Source organism: Battus philenor, unplaced genomic scaffold (assembly GCF_028537555.1).
Source record: "Battus philenor isolate CCGP_79_NKW_IND1 unplaced genomic scaffold, ilBatPhil1.0.hap1 SCAF_10, whole genome shotgun sequence".
Classification (NCBI taxonomy): Eukaryota; Metazoa; Arthropoda; class Insecta; order Lepidoptera; family Papilionidae; genus Battus; species Battus philenor.
Window position 1 is genome coordinate 12,645,634 of NW_027181662.1, and position 26,397 is coordinate 12,672,030.

At 33.4% G+C, this 26,397-nt stretch overlaps 2 protein-coding genes across 2 annotated transcripts in view; one reads left to right on the plus strand and one right to left on the minus strand.

Moving 5' to 3' along the window:
* Positions 1 to 26,397, plus strand: part of LOC137923218 (uncharacterized) — a 421,389-nt gene that overhangs the window by 328,345 nt on the left and 66,647 nt on the right. The window lies entirely within an intron of this gene.
* Positions 21,239 to 26,196, minus strand: LOC137926415 (uncharacterized). The gene is made up of 6 exons (XM_068770018.1): positions 26,100 to 26,196; positions 25,514 to 26,023; positions 25,190 to 25,426; positions 24,872 to 25,115; positions 23,878 to 23,948; positions 21,239 to 22,387 (listed from the first exon to the last, which is right to left on the minus strand). Exons 1-6 carry the CDS (start codon positions 26,194 to 26,196, stop codon positions 22,134 to 22,136), a joined length of 1,413 nt encoding a protein of 470 aa, XP_068626119.1. The 3' UTR covers positions 21,239 to 22,133.

Here is a 26,397-nt window from a genome sequence, read left to right on the forward strand (position 1 = left end):
TATGTGGTAATAGAGACGAGAAGACTTTTCCGAGTTTCCCGAACTCTACCTTTTCGTAGATATATTTTTGTAGAAATATAGATTTACTAAATAAAACAAAACAAGCATTGGAGTCACCCATATTTATTTTATAACAAAACATATTTATTAGTAACAGCAGTCACACTTATCATTTTTAAACTACATTTTGTAGCATCAATATAAGTGTTAATGGGAATTATTATTAATCGAAAACACGCTTACAAATATAAAAATTATAATTAAATCCTATATAGCTTTCCATCTGACGACCTGTACAGATTTGGCGGAGTATGATTGTGTTCAAACATCGTTTCCAAAACTCTGCCTTCAATATTCGTTAGAAGTCTTACTTTACAGCCACCAGCTTTCTTGGAGCAGTACCACCTGGTCTTATTACCCATGTGGGCAAAGGTAAAACCCTTGTAAACGAGAATCAATCCTTTACCGCGGTTACTTGGTATAAACTCTGTTTCATCTACAAAAATAAATATATAATGAAATTAGATTTCTCTTAAAGAAGAAGAGGAATCTATACAATAATAGAAAAGTGTCGGGAATATTCAAGGTTATATATAGGTCTGAAAGTTATAAAGAGGTGAATGTATAGCTCATTTGCTCTCAATGTATTGTACACCTCATCCAAAAATCAATGATTACAGAAATAATAAATAACGTTATCATATAAAAAGTTAAAAAAGATGACGTGTAAATCTAAATTTCTACGTAATAAAATTATTTATTGTTTCTGTCCTGTTATCTGTCCAATTAAACCGTGTACTCCCAAAAGTTATTGACCTCTCACATTCCAATAGAAAAAATAAATTAATGCAAAATATATAAGTCATCAATTTATACTGGATTGGATATATGTTTAAAAGCTTTAGCTAATGATATGTTAAATAAACATGGAAAGTCTTAGGTATTGATTGATAGTAGCTTGCAATCGTGCATTTTCTGATTTCTGGTTTAATCTGTCCAGTGAATACAATATAAAGCACACTAACAACTGAATAGGTTTAAGTTCAAGTTCACGGAGGGTCCGCTCCTCAGCTGAACTCAGCTCCGATGAAGCTGTAAAAGCCTTAGGGCTAACAGCATTAACATCAACAGAGAAAAAGCAAAAGAATAGGCTTACGAATGTACCGTTCTTGCTTCCTCGAAATAGTGCGGTCCTTTGTCGACTTTGATATCGTTACAGCTAAATGTTGTTTTTACCTATATCGATATATAGTTTTATGGACCATTCTAAATTTATGATAATGTCTATTCCTCAACTTAACAAAATAGTGCATTATATTCAACTCTGTATATAGGGACAGGTTGCAAATAACGCAAAACTTGTTCATTCTAGTTGTAAATTAGTTCAAAATAACTTCAATATTGGGTCATATGGTCCTACCAAAGCTGCTGTGCTCGACCTAATCTTTTCGCACCGTTCCGTCAATCAGCCGTCAGCGTTCGACATAGGCGCTAATACTATTATTTCTACGACCTTCCTCCCACCTCAACGCGCTTTCTTCGAGAACGGTACAGCGGTCTTGGCCGCACTATATCACAAAATAATATGACTTGTGAATATTTAATTTTTATTTAAAAATAACTGTAAATAACCACGTCCTTTCCGGAGAGGTACACGCATTAGTGTAACTTCTAATACAATTAAAAATAATTCTTCCACACAAAATGTTTATTCCAAATGAGCGCCCTCAAAAATAAGTATCAGAAAAGTGAATTATCGAATATAAACACTTTTTTTTCATAAATAAAAAAAATAAAAACTACTTTATTCAAGTAAGTGTTTAAACGCACTTCTGAATCGTCAATTATTTTTAACATTATAAATAGTCCATGAAGAGTATGGTCAATTCGTAAGTATGCTACAACCGATTCGAAATGCTAATCTGATTAGAAGGGCTGCTTAAAAACTGAACAGTTGCTCTTTTTAAACGAATATTAGCAATGTTTAATTTATAAAATATTAATAATGTAAATAAGTCAACTAACCAATTCCATTCCACAAATTTCGATCAACTTAAAACTTTTCAAAGCTGTAGTAAGATTTATTTAATAATATATTATACTTTTACTCATTGACTTAAAACTTAGGGTAGGTCTGAGATAACTTGTGGAACTTTATATATACGTACCCTCAAACCCGAGAAGCATTTGTTAACTTTTTAAAGACGAAATTAAGTATAAACGAATACATTTGAATGTATACTTAATAAAACTAAAGTAAGAAAAATTTTAATTTAGTTTGTTATACAAAATATTTATTATCAATAACAGTCATAATAATTATTCTTGAATTATTGTATAAAGCATCGGTGTAAAAATATTACAAGGAAGAATTGAGTCTCAAGTAATTTATTTATTTCTTAAATACGCTTTAATTTATGTAATAAATACGCTTACAAAATGAAACAAATAATTAAACTTTATGTAGTTTTCCGTCTAAAGTTCTGTGCAGTCTAGGCGGTGTATGGTTGTGCTGAAACATCGCGCGCAACACTCTGCCCTCGGGATTGGTCATAAGTCTTACTTTACAGCCAGCAGCCTTCTTGGAGCAGTACCATCTGGTCTTGTTGCTCATATTGGCGAAGGTATAACCTTTGTACACGAGCACCCTTCCTTTGCCGCGATTACTTGGCATAAACTCTGTTTCGTCTACAAAATAGCATATATTAAGTAAACTAAAAGATGCTTTAGAAAATTCGTCATAAAAGAAAAATTTAAAAGACACTTCCACTTTTTTACCGTTTTTCATATTAACATATTAACAAATTGCATGCAGAATGAAGAAGAAAGAAGAATTGCAGTGAAATTATGAAGGAAAGAAGAGATATAACATGTTCATTCGACCTTGTTTACTGTACTGATGTCAGGCGTGGGCATTGACAACTAGCAAACAGGATAAAATTTTATCAAAACAAAATCTCGAATAAAATTAAGGAATATAAACAGCAAAATATTTCGAAAATTACAAACACAACTTTAGAAAGTGGAGATGGTCGGACCACATGATGAAAGAGAAGAATAAATGGATGAGAGTATTAATAGAGTCGTATCCACGCGACTGCAAAAGAGGTAGAGTAAGAGTAGAATAAGAGTTTCAACTTAAATGCGCATAGCAAAAGACAGAACGGAAAAGAAAGCTTCAGAGAAGGCCTTTGTTAGAATACAAGTTGAAATGGTTTAGCAACCGTTTGCCGATGTTTATATTATTTTATCATTATAAAGCTATTTTCAACAATACAGCTCATTTTATTTTTTATTTATTTTATGTTATTAATACTTTACCAACGTATACAACGTATTCTTAATCGCAAGAGTCCAGAAAGTCTCGAATGATTTGATTATATCTTCGCTAAGGCATGAGGTACTTTCTTATAGATAAAAATGGAAAAACTGTGAGGAAAATAATGAAAACAATACTTTATCTTAAACCAACCAGAGAGATGTCACATATGACATCAATCAAAACTAGAATATCAAATATAAACAAAATCAAAATCTTTTGTAAGTAAAGTTTGTTTATTTTTATCATAAAATTGAATAAAAAGGTCGTAAGTAAATAGTAATAAAATCGGCATTATAAGAATGTTTTAATTTATTTTGGTATAGTTTTCAAAATTGTGAAACAAACATGAAACACAAGGATTGAATTTTATTATCATATCCATATCAGTCGACATACGCTCTTTTGAAGAAATAGGCTTTAAACTTTTTCGTACTTAATCCACTATGAAGATGAAAGACAAACTATTATTAATTCTCATTATAATTTCAGCCGTCAAATGTGCACTGAACTTAGGCCTCCCAAAACTTTTTCTTTTTCTTTTCAGCTCATATACGCCCTCTGTAAGGCATAGGCCTTCCCCAAAGAAATCTATGGGGAATAATAAAAAAGAACTTTGTTTATTGGGACGAATGTATAACTCATTCATTGTCAATTATTGTATTGTACGCCTTATCCAAAAATCAATTATCAAAGAAATAATTAATAAGAAATGATAACATAGTAAAAAAAATACTTTCATCAATCGTGATTAGGTATATATTATATCTTTTTTGTATATGTTACTGGCCTGTGAACATCTAAAAGAAAATATATTAATGTAACAATATTTCAGAGCGACCACTATACAGCGTGATCTAATCATACTGTTTTAAAGTAAACAATTTAAAAGCTCTTAGCTGACGAAAGTTATATTCACCCTTTTAAATACTTCACATCTAATATAATATTTTACATAAAATGCCTTTATTGAATAGTCACTAAAATGATTGGAAGCAAGCATCTCTATTCTCGCCCTGTCTTAGGGCAGTCTGATGATTTAGCGATGTTTGAAGGAGTACGTTTTGCGCGCCATTTCAAGTTACCAAATTAGCTGGGCTGTATCGGTTACTTTTAGTCGTCTGAGGATCTCCTTGTTCCTAGATCGAAGTCTCCGAAAATCCCGAACCATCTCCATTGCTTGATGAGAGACTACGAATTTATCAATAAGGTCCATAATAAGAGAACATTTTTCAGTGTCTTATATAAATTACGTGTAATTGAATTTCACTTTCCGGGGCACCAAATGACATATGATGGAGAGTATCCTTGAAACTCTCGTCATCTCATGTCTCAAGTGGCGAGTACAGTTTTGCGTAGAATTTTACTTCAAAACGCTTGAGACATGTACTCGATCTTTTTCGTCTAGCCATACATCAGACATTTTTGAGGTACAAGTGTATACGTAAGTCTTTAACTAGTTACATAGTAGTAAACTAGATAAATTTGTTGAAAAAATATTTAACTATCTTCTAAATGCACGTTATAAAAATAATCTCTCCAGATATCGTTCAACTTATAAAATAAATATCGATTAGTCACACATATTCTGTCAACATAAAATAAAACTTAAAAATAAGAATCGTACACAGTAGATCAGCCAGAGATTTTAATATAAAATCCGTTAACCGTCAATCCGTATACAGGCGGCTCGTGATTATGGTTGTAATCGTGGAACACGACTTCTGTTTCATCAGGACTGAGAAACACCCTCGCCTTGCAGTTCTTGGCTTTCTTCGAACAGTACCAGTGCCTCCGTGTAGTCTGTGCGAACGTATACCCGTTGGCCATAAGCAGGCGTTTATTGCCTGGCAATTTAATAAACTTCAATTCGCCTGCAAAATATTAATATTTATTAGCAGAATTAAATTGTGAGGACAAAAGTAAATGTATTATTTTGTTTAAACTTCCAACATGAATTAAAATTGTAACTCTATTCTTCATTTCTGATTCTAAAAATCGGAATTATTCAAACAAAACATGGATAGTTGTGTAAACCTCCGACAGAGTTTTAAGAGAAAAAAAATTCTTCATCACCAACTTTCAAGGTTAATTTTCGTTGACCCAACTGAGTCATCACACATCATCTGGGAAGTCCCCGTGGTTTAGGAAATCGGTTATCCAATATTGACCCTATGGCTCACTTAAACAAAATCTTACTTACCCCAGATGCGGGCTCTATCGTCTAATGAAAATAAATACATCTTGCGATTCTGTGACATTCAGAAACAGAATACCCATGCACTTTGCCCTGCCAACTTATACGAAACAATAAAAATTAGCCTTCCCAACATATTTCCCAGTCTGCAGCAAAACCTCATCAAAGGACTCCTATAATGCAGTGAGTGAATCAACTGGTGATGGAAATGGCATCGTTTGGAGTTGATTCTTAAAGGAACTAGAATTCAAACGCTACTATTTTACTGGTATGTTGTCTGGGAAATACCTCGTCCTGACCGCAAATGAACAAGTACTTTGACATCGGCTAACCAGCACGAATCCTCCGTATGTAGAAGTTTTCTATAGTATAATTAACACCTCCCGATCCAGACTACATCTTGTACTGATTCTACGTGATTCGCCAGTATCGTTCAACTTCTTCATCAACAGCAGTCCAAGGTTAGCACTTCATATCTTGAATCGACAGAGGCCTTAACCATTAATGTTTAAAAGACGATTAAACAAATTTCAAAGTGATTTATAAATACGTTTAAACTTGGAATAATTATACTTGAAGTTATAAACCGATAATATTTCATACATAAAAACTTTTTTCGTAAAACTTCCGTGGCCTGATATACTCGCATTGCGTCGTTGAGAAACCAAAATATTTCTTCGCGACTGTATCGATGCGGAAACGCGGCGGCATCGCTACAAGATGTCACCGAGTGAAGGACCTAAATATTGTACGGTGAATAGTAGTTGTGAAAAAAATTATAATGTGTGCTAGAAGATTGTCAAATAAATATTTTCATCTCATTTCTGATTACTATAGAAAACATTCTATACTAATTTATTATTACAGTAAACTGTTTTTGTTCAATTTCCTGGATATGCAACGTTATGCAGGCAGTATGTATTTTTGTTTGAAAGGTTTTGATGAAGTAAGCTTTATTAAATGTGGACATCACACTGATTCAAAAAAGATACAGATATGTAAAGCTGTATATACGTTCGCAATACATTACTTATAAAACAACATTTATTCATAAATTTATTACAAAAATTTAAACAATTACACATACATTATCTTTGTATTTATTGAATATAAATACAAAAAATAAATTAGAGTAATTTATTTTTTATCACCTAAATAAGTGATCACTTTATACAAACATCCTGTTTGGAATGGGTGTAGCTTTAAAGCTTTTTCATAATAAATGAGCTTTTCACATGCATTCATCGCTTTAAAGCTTTTACACCTATAACCAATCATCCTGTTTATTCAGAGATTTTAGTTAAGGTAGACGTAACATCAGAAACGTAACGTTTTCAACATAAACTCTGTACGCAATTTCTTAATGGATGGCAGTGAACGTCATATAAAGCAATGAGTTTCGCGTGGTCGTCCAATTTCAGTCGTGCTTTGCATTTCGCGTTCTTCTTAGAGCTAACCCAGGTGTTAGCTCTGTTTATCTGGGAGTAAGTGTAACCATCAATCAAGAGCAGGCTTAAGTCGCGTTGCGGTATCACAACATCGTTTTTTACTTCTAGCAGGAAACAAGAATTAACTAATTTATAACTCAGTTCCGTTATTTTCGTTATAGAAATTGTCATTTGCTAATATTTATTTATTAACTAAATGGTTGTAACGAATATAAAGCCCAGTAGGCCCATAGACAGCATCTTAAAACCGCCACGATGACCGGCCTTGCGTTGCTGCATACAGCGACCTTGACTCCAAGTAGACTGCTCTACTCATGCCGCGTATACCATCTCGTGTTCGCCACGAATACAATACAAACGTAATAATTTTACTTATTACTTTTCATGTTTCATAATATAATTATTATAGATTAAGATACCCACTTTAAACATATGACATGACGAGGATTCACGTCTAACAAAGTTAAGCGACTTCGAGACGGACGATCAACATGTCTCTCATCTCTCAAACTAAATATTATGATTGCACCACGAAGGTTTCATGTATGACGTAAATAACGCATACCCTGAGACAGTCTATCAAGAATATGCAACGGTTATGGAAACAAAAAAAATTTACAATTTGAGATATTGGAGTCCTTCACATCGCACATGGGGTGTCCACCGAAGGGGTTTTAGTGGGTAGGAACTTCTCATAACTCTGTCCTGCCCAGAGGCAGGGTATGAATGATATATGTATACATCCGAAAGATTTCCCTCAAAACCTGAAAAATAGTTCCTAATCTAGGACGATTCTCGAAATTGATTTTGTGTAAATATACTGAAAAATACATTTCTTCTTACAATTTCATTAAATATCCTGCAATATCACGTATCAATATATTAACCAAAGACTCGTTGCAATCTCTATTCGCCAGAGTTAGTATTCAGTTTTCCAGTTCTATCTGATGCAGTATATTCTGGATCCTTCCGTATTATGGTGCGTGGTAATGAGTCAACGAAAATTCGAACGGCTCCTCCACCATCCTAAACTCTGCAAAATTGCGCCGGGATAAAATCTTCAAGTTTTTCACGTCAGGAATCACCGAAGTCCAGGTCACTAGGAGAGGAGTTTTTGCTATCTCTAATCACCAACTTTAGTTAGTCTTCTAGTCTTTCCTTATCTTACAATATAGTATCACAGTAAATTTCCCCCACACGTTTATGTTAAGGACGATTTGGAGATTACAAGTGCATCTTAAATGATTTAGGTTTATTAAATAAGAAAAAATAATATAATAACCATAATTGTATAACAATAAAACTAGAAATAAAAATTACGGAAAATAATAAAATGCAAATAAAATCCGAAAATTGAGGCAAAGCTGTGATAATGTAGCAAACAGTGGTCTAAGAACTAAGATAGAGGAAGGAAGGTGGTGCACAGGAAAAGATTTAAATGTGAACAAAGATAGAGATTGAGAAGGATAGAAGAAAATTGTATTACAAGAGATTATGTAGGATGAAAGAAGAAAGTGAAATAAAAGATATATATTAAAGAATATTTTACCCGAGTTGTTACATCCGATGGGTCGCCACAAAGGCGGGCCATCAAAAAAATAACTAAATTCTGTCGATTGCTGTTTATAGTTTATTTCACTAAGTAAATATTAACATTTCCACTGGACATAATACCAATTGTATTAACTTTGTGGCACGCCCATAACTACAATAACATGCTATCCAAGGTTTAGAAAACACAAAGTCTTTCAACCATTAAGACACATGATCAAAGAACAATACAAGGGCGTTTTAAGTCTTGTTTTGAAGGCAAATGCACAAGGCTTATTGAACCTCCTGCATCGTCATCATTTTAGCCGTAGGATGTCCCCTGCGCAAAATATGCATCCCCCATAGATAAAAGAATAGCTAAAAGAACCAGTTAGAAGGGGTCTCCATCCACCTCTTTGTGACTAAAACCATACATGGTTTTTACTTTTGATCATGATTAACAATTAATTGATACATTGCCAACATTCGTGGTTAGGTAAGACAATTTAGAATCTGTAATAAAAATGTGGGCACCCTGGGTCTTATGCACCCTGTACCAATGAAATATAGTACTTTTGACGTAGTAGTAATGGGAAAAGAAAATTCTGTAAGTTTCTTAATAATTGTATTTATTTTAAATATTAAAAAGTAATACCCAATTTAAAGATTTGGCTTTGCCTTATAAGAGAGAAGGTATTTTAAATACGTGTAATTAAGACTCATATTTCCCTATAGTACGTTTAAATCACTTCCCGATAAATTATATCATATTTCTTCTAATATTTTGTGAAACTTATGGGTGGTTTTCGTTAAAACAGTTCAAACAATAATACCTTTTGCAGTCAGTGCATATTGTTATGATTTTCTTTACTCTTTTATCAGCCTGCCGACTTGACAAGAAGGTACGAAGTTTCCGATAACACCCCACACAATTTCTTCTCTTGAGACTTCTTTCCAGATGATGTGTTGCGTAATTTGTGAAGTCTGAAACGATAGGTTTATTATCAAAGCTATTTATAATAGCTATTGTAAAGTACGAAACATTTTAAACAAGAAAAGTAGTGTTATTATATGATTACTTACCGCCAGGATTATTTGCTTGTTTGCCAAAAGGTTATATAGAACAAAAATAAATTAAAAATCACGTTCTAAAACCGACGTACGTCCTTATCACAGAATATCCACAAATATTCTCTGTGATTTTAACTGTTTTCAGCAAATTTTCTATGTTCGGTAATGTCACCAGGTCACTTGTAAGACAGTAATAAGAAAAACACGGTGATACAAGGTCTTCCCAACCTTCCTAGGTACTATTTGAAAAAGTTTCATGTTGTATAAGGTACACTTTTACATGTTCTCATCTTTCCTGTGTTCAAATATAAGCCTGTTAGAATCTTTTATGCTTAAATAAATCGAAATCACATGACTTTAGAAAAATAACTTTTTTTCTAAGAAATGTCAAACATTTGAACAGTAGCATCCTGAAGAACAGATTCAAGATATATATATATACAATGTACGAAATGTTGCTACGAGTAACTCTTATAAATAAGTACATGGTTTTATATCCAAGCCTTTAAATATTCAAAGTTTTAATCAAGAAGATGAGAAATATTCATTACGACGTTCACAGCAGCACATATTTAGGAATTCAGTTGTTGGGGGATGTTTTAAACCTTGGTCTCAAGGAACTTGCTCAAGGCTTCTCGAACCTTCCACCTTTCATGATAAGACGTCCATTGCTGAACATAATTCTACACCATAGATTTCCAATAGGACCTGTTGCTATGCTTTATACGATAATACCACGAAACTAACCGACAGAGCTCAGCAGATTCGCAAGTTGAATTAGCAGTTGTCAAACCACATAGCACGCAGAACCCATGAGCTTAATCTTCTTGAGCGGAGACCACAGACTGCCACGCGCAGTACCGTACGTCCACCCACAAAGTAGACAGACGACCTTGTGGGTGGGTGGTGATGTTAAAAGCGTCAAAAGACCCAAGATGAAACCGAAACTATTATCTATGGGAGTCACCTATGAGAAATGATACCAAAGAGTGTGATACAATAAATTTAATTCGCAGTTTAACTCAAAGACAATAATCATTTTAACAATTCCTCAATGTCTTTAAATGCTTTTATAAATGTTTCATTTATTAATTCTCCATAAAATACTAACATATTGTCTCGTGTTCTACATTTGACCATATTCAGAAGATGACAGTTACTGCGAAGAGTTTAGTACGTATTATTTCAACTATACCTACAATTAACTTGTCAGAAATGAACTAATTCGTCATCATATTTAAACATTATCAATAAATGTTTTTGTTTTATATGGATTAAAACATCGTATGCAATATTTATCATAACATTATATCAATTTAGTTAAGATCACCAATGACTTTCTTAAAGGCATTTGAAGGCACATAAGTTTACATATAAAAATACTAAAAAATTGTAAATAGTATAACAAACAGTTAGGTAATATAATGTTTAAAATAATATAATGTCATTTCATTTTGATCAGATTTGATTTAATCGAAACCTATCACTTTCTTCGGTGGATGGCTATGATTGTTGACCATATTCACAATGACTCCATCGATCAACAGTAGTTTAGCTTTGCAATCACAATTCGTGGAACACTTCCAGCTGTTCGGACTCCTCTGGGAGAACGTGTACCCATCCACCATCACTAAATCTTTTCCTCTTTGTGACTTTATTATCTGGTACTGGAAATGTCCTAAAGGAAAACATAAATTAGTAGTGAAGTAAATTTTTTATTGCGATAATCAATACTATATAACCACTAGCCAGTAAAGCAGCGACTTGGGTAGGTTTCCCACTGGGTGGACCGACGACATGGTCAAGGTCGCTGGATTGCTGGATTGCATATTGCATATTGCTGGATTGCATATTGGATTGGATTGCTGGATTACATAGTCACAGTCGAAATTGCTGGATTGCTGGATTGCATATTGTATATTGCTGGATTACAAATTGGATTGGATTGCTGGATTGCATAGTCAAGGTCGAAATTGCTGGATTGCTGGATTGCATATTGCATATTGCTGGATTGCATATTGGATTGGATTGCTGGATTACATAGTCACAATCGAAATTGCTGGATTGCTGGATTGCATATTGTATATTGCTGGATTACAAATTGGATTGGATTGCTGGATTGCATAGTCAAGGTCGAAATTGCTGGATTGCTGGATTGCATATTGCTGGATTGCATATTGGATTGGATTGCTGGATTGCATAGTCAAAGTCGAAATTGCTGGATGCAAGCATTGTAAGGCCAGTCGTCGTATCTATCTTTGGCGTCTATCAGCTAGTATGATGACGATGAATACAATACACCAAAAACAAAAGCTTACTTACCATTATTCTCCGTAAAATCCTGTACATCACAAAAACAAATTCATACGTATAAATCTATTTATGCAATAACATTGTAGCATGTCTTGAAAATTATTTTCTTTCACCAACCAACCAACTCAACTTTAAGTTACTTTAGTTTTAAATATTTTCTGCTTGAATTAATATTGGGGATATGGGTGGCAATATTAAACTTTTTCTAAAAATACATGATGACGTTAATCTTAAGGTAACCTTTTCACGTATTTCAGTACAGACATGTAAACAATGTGTTTAAAGGAGTAAACAATAATAATTTACCACCATTAATATGCTCATAGTTTTATTAAGGAATTGTATCATTTTTATAACACCTGTACAATGGTATTATTGAAACCGCTATATCTTAAATAAGCGCGACTAGGAAGCAAAAGAAAGCGCAAGATAGTGCTCGCCGCCGCGACCGTTGACTGATAAAACAATCGGTTGGTATTCCTCCCCCTCGGTGTCGTATAGAATACTTAAAGCGCGGTACAGCTGTTTCGGTAGCACTATAAAAATACAGTATAGTCGAGTAATGCTTAACTTATGATTAATTAACATATAAACTTGTTATTACATGTGAAAATATGTTTCTTCTATAGACTTCACAATACTGCCTGGTTGGTAATACAGACTGTCTTGCATTTCCATCCGTCTGGGTGGCGGATGCATATGTTCGTTAGCGATATAAACAATCTTTCCTTGAATCATGGTAAGCTTGGCTTTGCACGCGGGGTTTGACGAACACTTCCAGCTATTAACACTTCTTCGGCTGAATGTATACCCGTCTACGACAAGAAGGTCCTTCCCTCTCCGTGATTGGATAATGGTGTAGCCTGCAAATTTTTAATTTAATTTTAGATTAATTGTGTACAAATAAATTTCGAAAATCTTATTATAAAAATAAAATATTAAATGCAAAATAAACGTCAATTAATAAATTAATATCGGTTTATTTGTAATTGAGGTGTTATTTGGTTATTTAAGTTTTTTATAAACTGGTTGTCATAGAAGGTGGCTGGAAAGAAAAATAAAAAAAAATATTCTCAATACAAAATCTTTTTATTTAGTTATGGTATTATAAATAGATCCCGTATTTGTATATTACAACAAAATATGTTACATTATTATTAGGTTAAATAAAAAAACGAAGTGTTTTCTATTTATTTATTTTATTTAGAAACACAATTTTGTATCAAACAGTGGCTATATACAACTATTTTCACCATTAAAAAATCAAAATAAATGTTCAAATACATACTAAAATACGTTGTTTCAGTTCATAGACGCGCATTGCAAGATATAGGCCGCCCCCAAAAATATGTTATATATCATAATCGCCACGTTTGGCAGGCGGGTTGGCAATTGCAGTGTGTATGGTACATAGAGGCGGCTGTTGTCCATTCTCTGGAAACTTGTTTGTGAGCAGTTGTAATCCTATATAATGGATTCACAAAGAGTAAATTATATTAGATTTAAACCAGAGAATCGAACCCGCACCCTAAAATTGTAAGTCTTAGTCCTATACCGCTGGGCTACCATTGCTCAATAAATGCAAAGTCATACGCATAGGTGATTATATCTCGCATTAGGAGTACGGGAGGTTTCTGTTTACTTATGCCATGCGATAACCATTACTGTTGGTAGTAAGTCTCTGCCAATTGTTTTTTTTTTATTACGATACCACAAAGAGTCAGTTTACGACCAATTACATCTGTTAACCAACTGCCCAATCTGGTAATAAAAATAATATAAAGCGGCCAGAGTCGAAGCCCCCTAAAGAGCCCTTCAGCTTTTCTACCTAAGATGATATCTAGTCTTAACTGACAATATCAGACTTGTCAGCAGTCATATCAGAAATGTAAATTGTGTGCAATATACATAGAATCAAAACAAATAAGAATTAACAATAAATAAATTGTTAAACAAATGATAAAATAATAAACGTGAAATTGTAGAACTCTGGAGGGAAGGCGAATGAAGTGAGGCGATGTATGAAAAGAAAGAATATAAGTCATTGAAAGATGTGTATGGAAATTAATTAAAATTATATGAAAAATTACAATGAAAATCTTTATTTATAGGGTATTTAACCACTCATGATAGAGGTTGAACGTGAGGAATAAAATATATATAGCAGACTTGTCGCAGTCTTTCGTTTCCAATGTTGCTTGTGGTTATGGCATGAGCTCACTTAACCTAACTTGTATGACATCAAATTAATTCATGCTTTACCTAATGATGATATAACTTATGTTTGTGACGTACTCTGGACACTATGACTGCGGCCGCTTTGTTTTGCTCCTTTAAGACCAGGGAAAAATTTAATGCCAAAAAGGCAGCAGTAATATTAAAAAAAAGTACTAGTCTCCGCGAGATTGTTAGGCAGCCAGCATACGGTCTCCCGATCTCCCACACGTTATACGACGAATAAGTTAATAACCAATGAAAATGATTCTTTAGCGAGTGTAACATTTAATTATACTTGACAGAGCAGTATAAAAGCTACATCATTTCCGCATATAATTATTTCTTAATATCTACAATACAAACAAATAATTTAAGCATTTAGAGATGACCATAATTTCAGTCGCAAGTCATCCACAGCTGGGCTTAAACCTCCTCCATAAATTTCAACTAGCGAATCGGCCTGCATCCAGCGTTTGCCGACTACTTTAACGAGATCTGTCCACGTGGCCTCCACTCTAAAACCTTAAGGCCACAGCTACCACCAGTTTTGCAGGCTATGACGGTTGTCTCCGTTCATGCATGGATCTCCTTATTTCTAATTCAATCTAGCTCCGATGAGTAACTGTGAGCTTGCCAATAAGGATCAGAACGAAAGACCATCACAGGTTCAGTAAAATTTATACATAAAGAAATAGATATTAACTATAAATACATTCGCAGGAACTACATTACGTCATCGTTAGCGGCACATCAAAAAGGAAAATTCCACAAAAAATATAATTCTTTAAATACATCGGCTGTACTAGTTCTCGATATATGATTTGCCGATGATTTTTATTGGTTGAACATTGATTTCATAGTTTTAAATTGGTACAAATATGGGCTTGGCTTGAATGAATATCTCCAAAACCTATCGGCCCCTATACGAAGACTTCCGCACACTTAATACATTAATTGTGTGATACGAAAATAACGAAAATCTATCCTCAGACGCGTATGTAACCACCGTCGCTGGTTCTAACAAATTTCCGGGACGGATGGGTGTGATCATTGCTCAGGTAGACGACACTGCCTTCATGCAGTTTAACTTTGGCCTTGCAGTGGGGGTAGTGTGTTGAACAAATCCACGTTTTGCCGTTCGATTTCGAATATGTGTATCCGTTCAGCAGTAGCAAATCCCTCCCTCTTTGCGACTGGATAATCTCATATTCTAACGAATAATCTGGCAAAAAAAAATTCTTTACTATATTCATATTATGAAAACATCTATATTTTTAAAAGCATAATATTCTATACTATGAATGCTGATCTTAAATATCTAATAGATTTAGGCGTTACTTTGCGGAAGTCCATCCTAAGTAAGTAAAGGATTAATATATAGCTACTTCCGCTATGTAGCAGTAGTCGTGCAATAAAGTGCACCGCCCGCCAGCCCGCTGATAAATGCGCATGCGGCAAACAATGCGAATTACACAATTACCACCGTTAAATCCAAATCATACACCGATTAGTGCCAAACACCGAGTCAAGATTCGGTGTTTGACACTAATCGGTGTAACATTGCTCCTGAGGTTGCCCCGTGGAGGGGTGAAACACGTGTTGAGAGATTTAACGGTGGTAGTTGTGGAATTCGCATTGTTTGCCGCATGCGCATTTATCAGCGGGCTGGCGGGCGGTGCACTTTATTGCACGACTACTGCTACACAGCGGAAGATTCTATACTATATTCGCCTGTTAGAGCTATTGATGACAAGGTAAAGATTACTTTGATATCCATTTTGTGTTTTGTTTCTCGAACAATAACCGCTAATTCATTGGAAAACCTAAAATATTTTGTGGCATTACTCGTCAACCGAGAAGACGGCTATAAAAAATTAAAAAATCTGCAAAAATTTTGCACAAATAGCAGCTGCATGTAAATAAATCTCAAAATTTGCCATTTTACTAACACTTAACATTTCTTCTCAAGTACCGCCCATCTGTGCATCATATATCAAAAAATAAAATAATAAACATTATTGTTTATATTAACTTACTTTATTTCTATAAAATATAAACTAAAAGAATTATGCTAGAATATTGAAAGAGCATAACTGTTTTTGTATTTTTATTACGACTTTATTACTATGGTCATATTTTACGATATTTTTTTTCAATTATCGCAAACATGTCGAACTATAAACGAATCGCATTTTAACGCAGCTTCATATAACTAAATTATGCTATTAGTTAATTTAGCTTTTGAATTATAGTGCTACCGAAATCGCTATACCGCGCCATTAGGAAAGCGCGCAGAGGTACAGGCCGAAGGAAAAGGAGCATGAGCGTCGTCGCCACGAGTGTTGACGGCGGACGGAAGAAATGCCATTATTCCCCCTCTCGCTGCGCGAATTTCTAAGGCGCGGTACAGCCGTTTCGATAACACCGTATTGAATACGGTAGTGCAACAAATTTATTGTATATGCATAATTTTTTTAAGTATTTTTCTTAATTTACACATGTACGTGAAATATGAACTAAGCTTTTCACGATTTTATTTTAACTTGACTTTATCTAGTAATATTTCACTGATGACAAAGTAAAAGTCCTCCATATATAATGTTTAATCCAGTGCATCCAGGTACGAGGATTCTTTTCTTGAACACATGACATCTGTTCCTTACACAATAGCATCCCTATATTACTCCATCAGCTAGACTAAACAATAAAAAATACATGCCATTAATATTCCTACCTACCTACGTTCCCACTTCGGGGTTTGTTAAGCAACCCACACAATGTGAAGCATAAACCTAAATCACGGTCATACACATAGTAATAACATGAATTAAAACGAATTTATATTCGATCATGTATAGCGATTTTTTTAAACTAGAGGTGTAAAAACCGAAACCTAAAACTCGTGGGTCACACATAACAACGTAAAAACTAAAATATTATATCATCTATAAACATTTTAAATACATTTATTTAAAATATTTCATAAATTTAAATTATAAAAAATAGACTTATTTTAGCAACGATTTACATGTATATTTCATTGACATAAAAATATAGTAACATATATATAGGCTGATTGGTTATAGGTGTGAAAGTTTTAAAGGGGTGACTTTATAGTTCATTTACTTTCAATTAATACGCGACAAACTTTACAAAAACGGTCCTCGATAGTGATTCGACTCAAAGACGAGGAATAAATGGTGCACTCTACCCAAAAATCGATGGTTTCAGGAGTAATAAATAACTTAATGAAAATAAAGAAGATAAAAAGCGTTTTACAATCTATTCCTGCTGACTGAACTGTCTGATATTTTTGGCCTGTCGCATTCCAATAGAAAAACACAGGTTTATTAGCATTCCATTTCTTTAAAAGTTTTACAATTATTTCTTATCTATTAGTATACTAGCCGGCGCGTCGCTAAGTTGAACACGACTATGATTTCTCTAGGAATCCAATTTTCAAGTGGTCCAGTGAAATAGTAGCTGATTACACGCGAATGTAAGTGCCAGTGGAAGTTTTTACATATTTTCTTCGAGGGTGACGATGCTCGTTGCACAGGCTCACTATGTTCCCGGCCTCGTCCAGCCTGAGCCGCGCCTTGCAGTCCCTCACTTTGGTCGAACACACCCAGACCTTCGGTGTTACTTTAGAGAACGTGTAGCCGTCGATCAACAGAAGCTGCTTGCCTCTTTGCGATGTCATAATCTCAAAACTTTTTCCTGCGTTTAAATTAAACAATGTTAAGAACATTTCATAAAATTTTCAAATCATTTCGTCTCTATTAATAGCAGTCATTACATGACAGTACTTTTGTAAATTATTGTTAATGTACTGTAATTTTGGAAAAAGTAATAGCATGGACATCGCTAAAAGCGGGCGTTAATGTCTTGGTGTTAGGTCTTCGACATCGCGATTTACAACTCTTAATCAATAGAATACGTCAGACGTCACATGAGACAAAGTTTTTTTTTTTAATTATTAGCTTGCAAAATCGGGCCCACGAGCCCTAAGTGCGATGAAGCTGTAAAAGCCAGAAAACTAGCTCGCTAACAGCGACCAACAAACAGCGACCTTCGCTATCATGTTGTATGTTGTATCAATAGTTAGTTTTTTACACTATATAATGTTAAGATGGAAAGTTACACAGCCTTCGAAATTTAAAATATCGATCAGTTCAAGTTCAAACAGTTACGTTCTTGTGACAAGTTTCTACTTTACTCATTCACTACGACACTATTTATTCATATCTCCCTTCATCTGTCTAAATAAAGACTCTTGTAATAATTTACACATTCACACTTTATTTAAACAAGTGTTATGTAATTGATACCTTTATACACTAAAACTAACGGGAAAAAATTGACGATATCAGTTTTGGAAAACCACTAAATGCAATGTGTTCTCTGAATTTACTTATTTGTAAAAAAAAGTCTGTGCCCTGTGCTTCATACGGATAACTTTCATCGCAAAAAAATATTATTTTTTGTGCGTCGTGATATTTTCGAATATACGATGTAAATATTTTTAATCGGCATTCCAGTCATTATTTTTCAGCTATACAAAAAACAATTAAAAATGATTGTCGAGGAACTAATAATATTAAATAATCTTATGGTAATACGAAAAAAAAACACAGCGTGTCAAAGATACTGCTTCATGAAGCCATCCCATAACGGTATAATTAAACAACTTATTACTTCATATTTATATATTCTAGTATAAAAATAATACTGGGTAGGATAGTAAACAATATAATTCTATATGTTATTAATTATCCGAGTTTGAAAACACTTTTTGTTATTATATTATGGTTAAGTTAGTTATTAATTATGAAACCATTGACCTTTGTAATGTACCTATTTTGTAATGTAAGTCGGGCAGGATTATAATTTACTAATGTTGCCGAACATGTTACTGAGAGATAGAAAGAATGTTAATTTTTAATTTTAACATATGAACCGTTAGCCGTAAGGACGTATTTCGGCGGTGGGTGTGCGTGGTCAGTCCTTGCAGCTTGAATTGATCCATCAGCAGACAACTTGACTCGAGCTTTGCACCCATAGTCCTTTTTTGAGCAATAATAATTGTTCGTCTGTTTCATTTGGGAGAATGTATACTCGTCCAACATCAACAGATGTTTACCACGATGCGTCGGTATCAAATTGTATCCTTTCAGTTCTGAAAATATATCCCAAACCTTAACAAATCCAGAAAAAAAATTTAACAGAAGTAACGAGCAGCATGCGTTTTAGGTTAAAAATTTAAACAATTTAAAAAATATTCAAAGTATCTTTATTCAAAAGCCTTTTGAACCGTCGATTATTTTCCCAGTAGAAGTAGTCGTACCACCTACTATGCTGATCTATTGAAAAAAGCCTGCTGCAAAATCAACAGTTGCTATTATCAAATGAAATCTAACAATGTTTGGTGTAAAAATTATAATATCAACCCTGCAAATAACCTAACCTAATCAAGTTTACAATACATTTTATCAACTAAAAACTCTTGTATTGAGATTTATTGAATAATTTTAGATTTAAAATTACGGAAAAGAAAGTCTAAGGTATGATGATGAACTTTATTACACGTGCGTACATTTCATTTTTTAACTTTTTGAATTCGAAATTTGGGCATTGTTTGCGAGAACTGGTAATCCTATGCAATTAATGTACATAGTGTAAATTATATAAGATCGTATCTCGGGAATCGAACTAGCGACCCACGATCGCAAGTTTCAGTTCTCAACTTCTGAATTACTACTGCTCATCAAGGATTATTCTATGTACCTCAGATTTTTAACATATCTGTACATAATATTATTATTCAACATGCTATATAAAATACTTCTAAAAATAATTGTACACGAAGTATTTTAGAAGTGTTTATATTTAAATACACCCGCAGTAACTATAAGTTATGAGTAAAAATACCATACAAGTTGCAGTATGTATAATATTCTGTTATATATTCTTTTATAGGCGATACAATATTTAAATAATATATCAAGCCTAGCCTTTAGACGTAAAATAACTGCAGCGTGTCAGACTTCAACGAGCCAGTCGACGACGGTATAATATATTACACACATACAACATTGCGTTACGAGGTCTAAAAGACTTTTGTTTTATACGACAAGCAATCCAAATAGCAAACTCGTAATTTTTTGGAAAAGTTGACGCAACGAATGTGTTAAGTTCACATTTTTTATATAATTGCGCACATTACGTTTATTTCTTTTGAACAATTGAAGTACTTATTTACCAAAATTTGGCCAGTAATGTCGCATAGGAAAGCTGTGGAGAGGGATAGAGAAAGAACATCAGAGCTCTTTATCAATAGCCTGAGACCTAGGCGTCGAACGGTATACTACGCCTACCATCAAACTCATAACAAGACCTTGGTAACGGATTCAGGATGATTCACTGCATAATGATAGCGGATACAGCTTCAGCTCTACTCTAAGAGGTTGAAGCACTAGGAAACCGCAAATTAATTCACGTTATTTTGCGAAGGCTGTCATTTTGACAAAAGGCGTCAAAGTAAAGGCTTTTTAGACAGTAGGAGTCCGTCTTTCCTTACGTTGCCCCCGTAACGGAAAATTCTATAAAGGATTTTAGAACGGGATAAAAAAGGATTATAATTAAGCTGGTATAAGATTATTTTTAAAATAAACGCTACTAAAGCTGGGAAGCTATCCTAATAAATAAAAGTAATAATTACTTTATTTAATGATTGTAAACAATTTTAACTTTTAATTTTAATATATTTTCCGGACGATGAAAGGAAGTATTCCGGCGGTGGATGTGTGTGGTCATTTCTCAGTTCTCGGATCGACCCGTCTTTGTATAGCTTGACGCACGCCTTGCAGCCAGAGTCCTTTTTGGAGCAGTAATAATTGTTCAACGGTTTGTTTTGGGAGAACGTGTACTTGTCAAGCATCAACAGTTTACCTTGAAGCGTTGATATTATGCGGTATCCTTTTATTTCTGAAAATATTTTTTAAAACTACAGATCCAGAAAAAAAGAGGTTTTGATAAAGGAAATATCGAGAAATAGGCGTAAAAGGTTAAAAATGAAAACAATAGTTTCGATATTTTTGAAAGATAATATTAATCAACTTACATTCGTATTATAAAGGTAAAATTTCCATAGTAAGACATTAGGCGCTGTAAGCTTATAACTGAAGCCATCTAAAATAATATTCATTTATCCAAAAACCATAACTTTTCAATGTGGTTTATTTACAACTAACACAACGTCAATAAACAAGCTTCTGTAATATAACTTTCTTAGCAATATATTAAAGATACAAAGTATTCTTATAACAATGTGTCTGAATTACTCCTCGAGGTAAAATCGACACACTATAGATTCTTAACATTTTCTATGCCATATGGGGCATATACGACCCCCGTTGCACTTTCCTTTCAAGCCATTTTCAGTCCGCATTGCAAAACAAAGGATTCTTAAAAAATGAACTGTAGAATCTTATATAGACAACTTTACATCACGTACGTGCGTACGTAATGCATATTGAAATTGAAAACTTTTCCCCGCTAATTATAGTTTTTGCAGTATTGAAAGTGTAAAGGATACGTCTTAAACGACTCTTTTTAATTTTTAAAGTATGAGTCGTATAAACCCCACGCGGCCTGAATGGAAAACCTTCAAAAAAGGCCGTAGCACGGAACGTGTTAAATATTATTACTAATTATTGCAGTTTTGTTTGAATCGTGAACGAGATTAGTAAATCAAACTTTATCAATATTTATTCCACTATCTTACCAATAAATCAACACATATTTTAATCTACATTTCTCCATGTATTGTAAACGTTCACCTAAAATTCATAAAGAAATAAACATCGTAACTATTAACAAACTCTAATATTGTTATGCGTGAACAACGTTACAATCAAAATGGAAACTTTTAAATATTATGTAGCAAAGTGCATCGCAGAAAATACTTTAATTTTATATAAATTATACGTGAATTATAAGTGCTAAAAATTTTTGACTTATGAGGATAAAAAAGAAATTACGAGGAAATTTTTAAATAAGTTCCATCATCAGTGACCGCGTATTTAGGCGGCGGGTGCGTATGATCTTCCTTGATGCTGACAATTCGCCCTTCATCGTTTAACCTGACGCTTGATTTACAACACTTGGCAGATCTCTTAGAGCAATAATACATGTTTCTTGCGTGGTTATTCTGTGAGAAAGTGTGACCGTTGACCATCAATAACTGAGTACCTCGCGCAGTGGGTATGAAGAAATACTCGGGTTCGTTTACTGTAATAAATTCAGAACATGTTAGAATTTTATGACACAAATATTTATGTTTTTGCTATAAAATCAGAGCCTTAAATCTCTGAAGTGAAGGCTACGGATCGGTAGCGAAGGGTGTCCACTGACGACGTTCACAGATTCTGGATGCAGACCACTTCAAACCAGTTTTACTGGTAATCTTTGAATGTGGCCTAATTCCAGTAGTGAACGTACACCACTGTAATTATGATAATGTTGTGAGTATATACAAAGAGATACATTCGGTAGTAAGGCCGTCTAGATAAAATATAATATACTTATTAACACTTTATTGTATTCATGTAATATGGACAATTTACGCAGAGCAAACACAAATGGTGGTTTTATCTTTAGAAGCGATCTTCCAAATGAACAAAGATATATAGCATCAATTATAATCGTCGACCTAAAATAACTTTAGTTCGTAACAAGAAATACAATGGGGTAATTTTTTTGATGGTTCTATTAACACTTTTTTTTCCATACAAATGAATAATACACTAAACATCTTTGTCGTGAACATACTCTGGAATAGAATACTATCCATTTTGGCAGGTTCTGTGTTTGATCATTTTTTTTGGATTACTAATAGATAAATTTACCGCTTCGTTTGGTAGTTTGTTATACATTCGATTAAACATGTAATTAACCTTAAAAAACTAGCTACGGCGCCTTTAACTAAAGGTTGGTTTTATAGTAATTGGCAGTATAAATGAACACTATATATCCATCGAAACGTTCTTCTGTTGAAGCTAAAAGAATATAACAGCAACAATATTGGACCTCGTACAAAATATAAAAAATATTTCCTAATACAGTTTTATAATACAATTAATGCTTCTATGATTCATACTGGCAATTAAATTCAAAGACTTTGTTTTGTATCCTTAATATGCTTTGGTGCCATAATTTTTTTAAATAAATATTACGCAATTTTATAAACATATACACAAAGTAACTACATTTTAAATAAATTCAGGTAATTTAAGAGAAATAAAACGCCTTCAAGACAATCTGTGTACTGTTATTTATTAATTTTTGTTCAGCACAATCGTGTTACCATAAAGAAAGAAAAAATATATTAATTAATAACCATCAGGATATCAAAAGACATGATGTTTTAAAGTTTGATATACTGACCCAAATGGCTTTTAAAATAACGCGGGCGTTCGTGGGTATGAAGCTGATTTGTTCGGAGAACCTTGCCATCTTTTCCTAATTTTATACGGGCCTTGCACCCTGAATCTTTTTTGGAGCAATAAAAGTTGAATGAATTACCACTCTGTGAAAAAGTATATCCGTCCATCATAAGTAATTTCCTGCCTTTCGGTGTCGGTATAAGTTTATACCGATTTCGAACTGAAACAAATATTTAATAGAAAGTTAAGAAAATGATATTCCCTGTTAAATTTTGTAATCCTGGACATATACGTGATGATATATAAGCAACGCTGCTGCAAGCGTTGACGGCGAACTCGGCGCGACCGATACTAACCCCGCCTTGCCGCGCGCATATCTGAGGCGCGGTATAGCGGCTTCGGTAGCACTATAATAATGTTACCCAGGCAATAGCACCCGACATATTCCTTGAAGGCTCGCTTGGGAACTTGATCGTACAGTTACTTCAGTTATTTATAATGAAGTTCTTTGATCTTGAGAAAATATGGCGGATGCTTCATGGGAAAACTGGACGCAGCGATCACTCATAATAACCCGCTTTGAGGCTGTCCGAGTGGATTGGACCCCGCTAAACCGGTTTCTATTATAATTTCATTCATTACATAAAGTTTTATGTACAATAGAAGCTTTAAATAAATAAATGAAAATTTTCAATTTCCGACGACATTAATATTTTTTTTCCACTAATATTTATTTTACTATTTTTAAGACATTTTTATTACAGAATTTCAAATATTTATAACATATTAAGAACTATTTTACTACAACAGATTGATTTGAATAAGACATGTTTTAAAAACATCATAAAAGAGACTAGAATAACTTTATAATTCGCTATTTTATAAAGGTTAAGAAAAAATTGAACTGGATAAATTACCGCTAAACAGTTATTGCACAATACACTTATAAGTAGAATTTAATAATATCTGTAGTTTAAACAACAATTTAATAGTTTTTTTCTACCTGTAAACATATATTGCACAAGTAATCTATAATAAACATTGATCTATCTACTACACAACATTTAAAATATATCGACAACAGAATTAATAATATTACGAACTAGATTTTTCATTAAGTTACATAATTTAAATATTTATTTTATTCCCATAAAAATTAAAATAAATGCCGAAAACATTAAATGCAACATTCAACAGACTTCTAGATACCTAACGACAGGAAATGTAAAAATCACGTAATTTATAAATATACAACTAAATAATAAATAAGCGTGTAAGTGGAACTTTATCATAAATTAGGAAACAAAACAAGAGATATCATCGAAGTTACTGATCTGTGCCCAAAACTTGTAAATCTTTCTTTTTAACAAACAGAACACTAAACTCTTCATCATCGTCGACATTATCCTTGATGTGACTGATCACCTCGTCCGAATGCTTTTCGTAAATATGCTTAAACAACATCACGCTATCTTGCTCCTGTAACTCTATTATCTCCTCACAGCTCTTACATTTAAACTTGTTATCAGCTTGCGTCTCGAAGTACGACTTTTCAAAGCTTTTGGTGAAGTCATCTAAAAAGAGATTAGATCAGTATTCAAAATCGATCAAAATTACAAAATTCTATTTGTAAAAAAAAAACACTCACCTGCCGGTTTACCAGACTCTATAAACTTCTTTAAACTATTTGCATTTTTGTTTCTAAATTCAGGCCCATACTTAGCAATGATATTAAAAGCCCTTTTATGGTTTATTCTCAAATGTCGTTTCAGATTAGAACTGCTGAATGGTACAATCGCAACGTCCTTCTGACAGAAAATGCACGAATAAATGTGATTCTCTTCGACAATGTTAAAAAAATTCCAAGTGCATGCTTTAGTTTTTCCTGGAACAATAATAAAATATATTTCTAAATTTAAAATTTCTTTAAACTTTTCATGACTCTTACCGAACAAGAACATGAAAGACTTACGTTTTCCGGGAACAATTCTTTGTGCCAGCCATTTAACTTTGCTCTCGTAATCTGGATCCTTTTCACTTAGGTAATCTATGTCTCCAAAGTCATTTGTATCGGATTCTGTATCTAAATCGTCTACATTTTGGTAAGCTATTTCTTCAGGACTCGGATCTTCAATTGCATCTATTTCAGGCATACTCTTCGATTCCACATTACTTTCCTCAATATCATATTCTTCTAAATATTCTTCCGCTTCTTCTAGAACTTCATCTTGTTCTAGTAGCACCTCTTCGACATTAAAATCCGAATTATCTTTAACATTTATACTTGTTGGTTCAGAGTCGATTAACATCAATTGATTTTCCATTTCATATATTTCGGGATGTTTTAACTTTATATGTCTCTTCATGTTTCCGTGCGCTCTGGGCATCTTCAAGATCTTTTGACATATATCACATTGGTACTGGCTGTTACCCATATTTGTGCAATATTTTTTTACCCAAAAGCTACTTGTTCTTAGCACAGCTGAAGGAAAAAATATTTTTAATTTTTTTGAAAAATGATTTTAAATTATTATAAAATATGATATAATAAAACATACGTCGAACTATATCAGTCTTCCTTTTTATTAAAGGCTGAACTTTTACGTAGAGAGATTGATGTTTCGTTTTAAAATGTCGAACCATGTGGCGTTTCATTTTAGCTGAGCAAATTTTACAAGTTATAACATTGTTTTTACTCTTTTCAAAAAAGTTCCAATAAAAGCTTCTCTTTCCTGCAATATACTTCAGAATTAAACTATTTTTTCATGATTAAATCACCTAAAGTAGATTAACTTATGAGAAGTTGTAGAAAAACAAATAGATCACAATTATATTCTTTATTTTTATATTAGATAA

Excerpts from the sequence above, each read along its gene's own strand:
- LOC137926415 (XM_068770018.1), bottom strand. The coding sequence starts at position 26,196 with ATGAAACGCCACATGGTTCGACATTTTAAAACGAAACATCAATCTCTC. Across the intron at positions 26,024-26,099 it reads GAAGACTGATATAGTTCGAC|CTGTGCTAAGAACAAGTAGC; the intron begins GTATGTTTTATT and ends TTTTTCCTTCAG. Across the intron at positions 22,388-23,877 it reads GTTAGTATCGGTCGCGCCGA|TAAACGAACCCGAGTATTTC; the intron begins GTTCGCCGTCAA and ends AATTTATTACAG.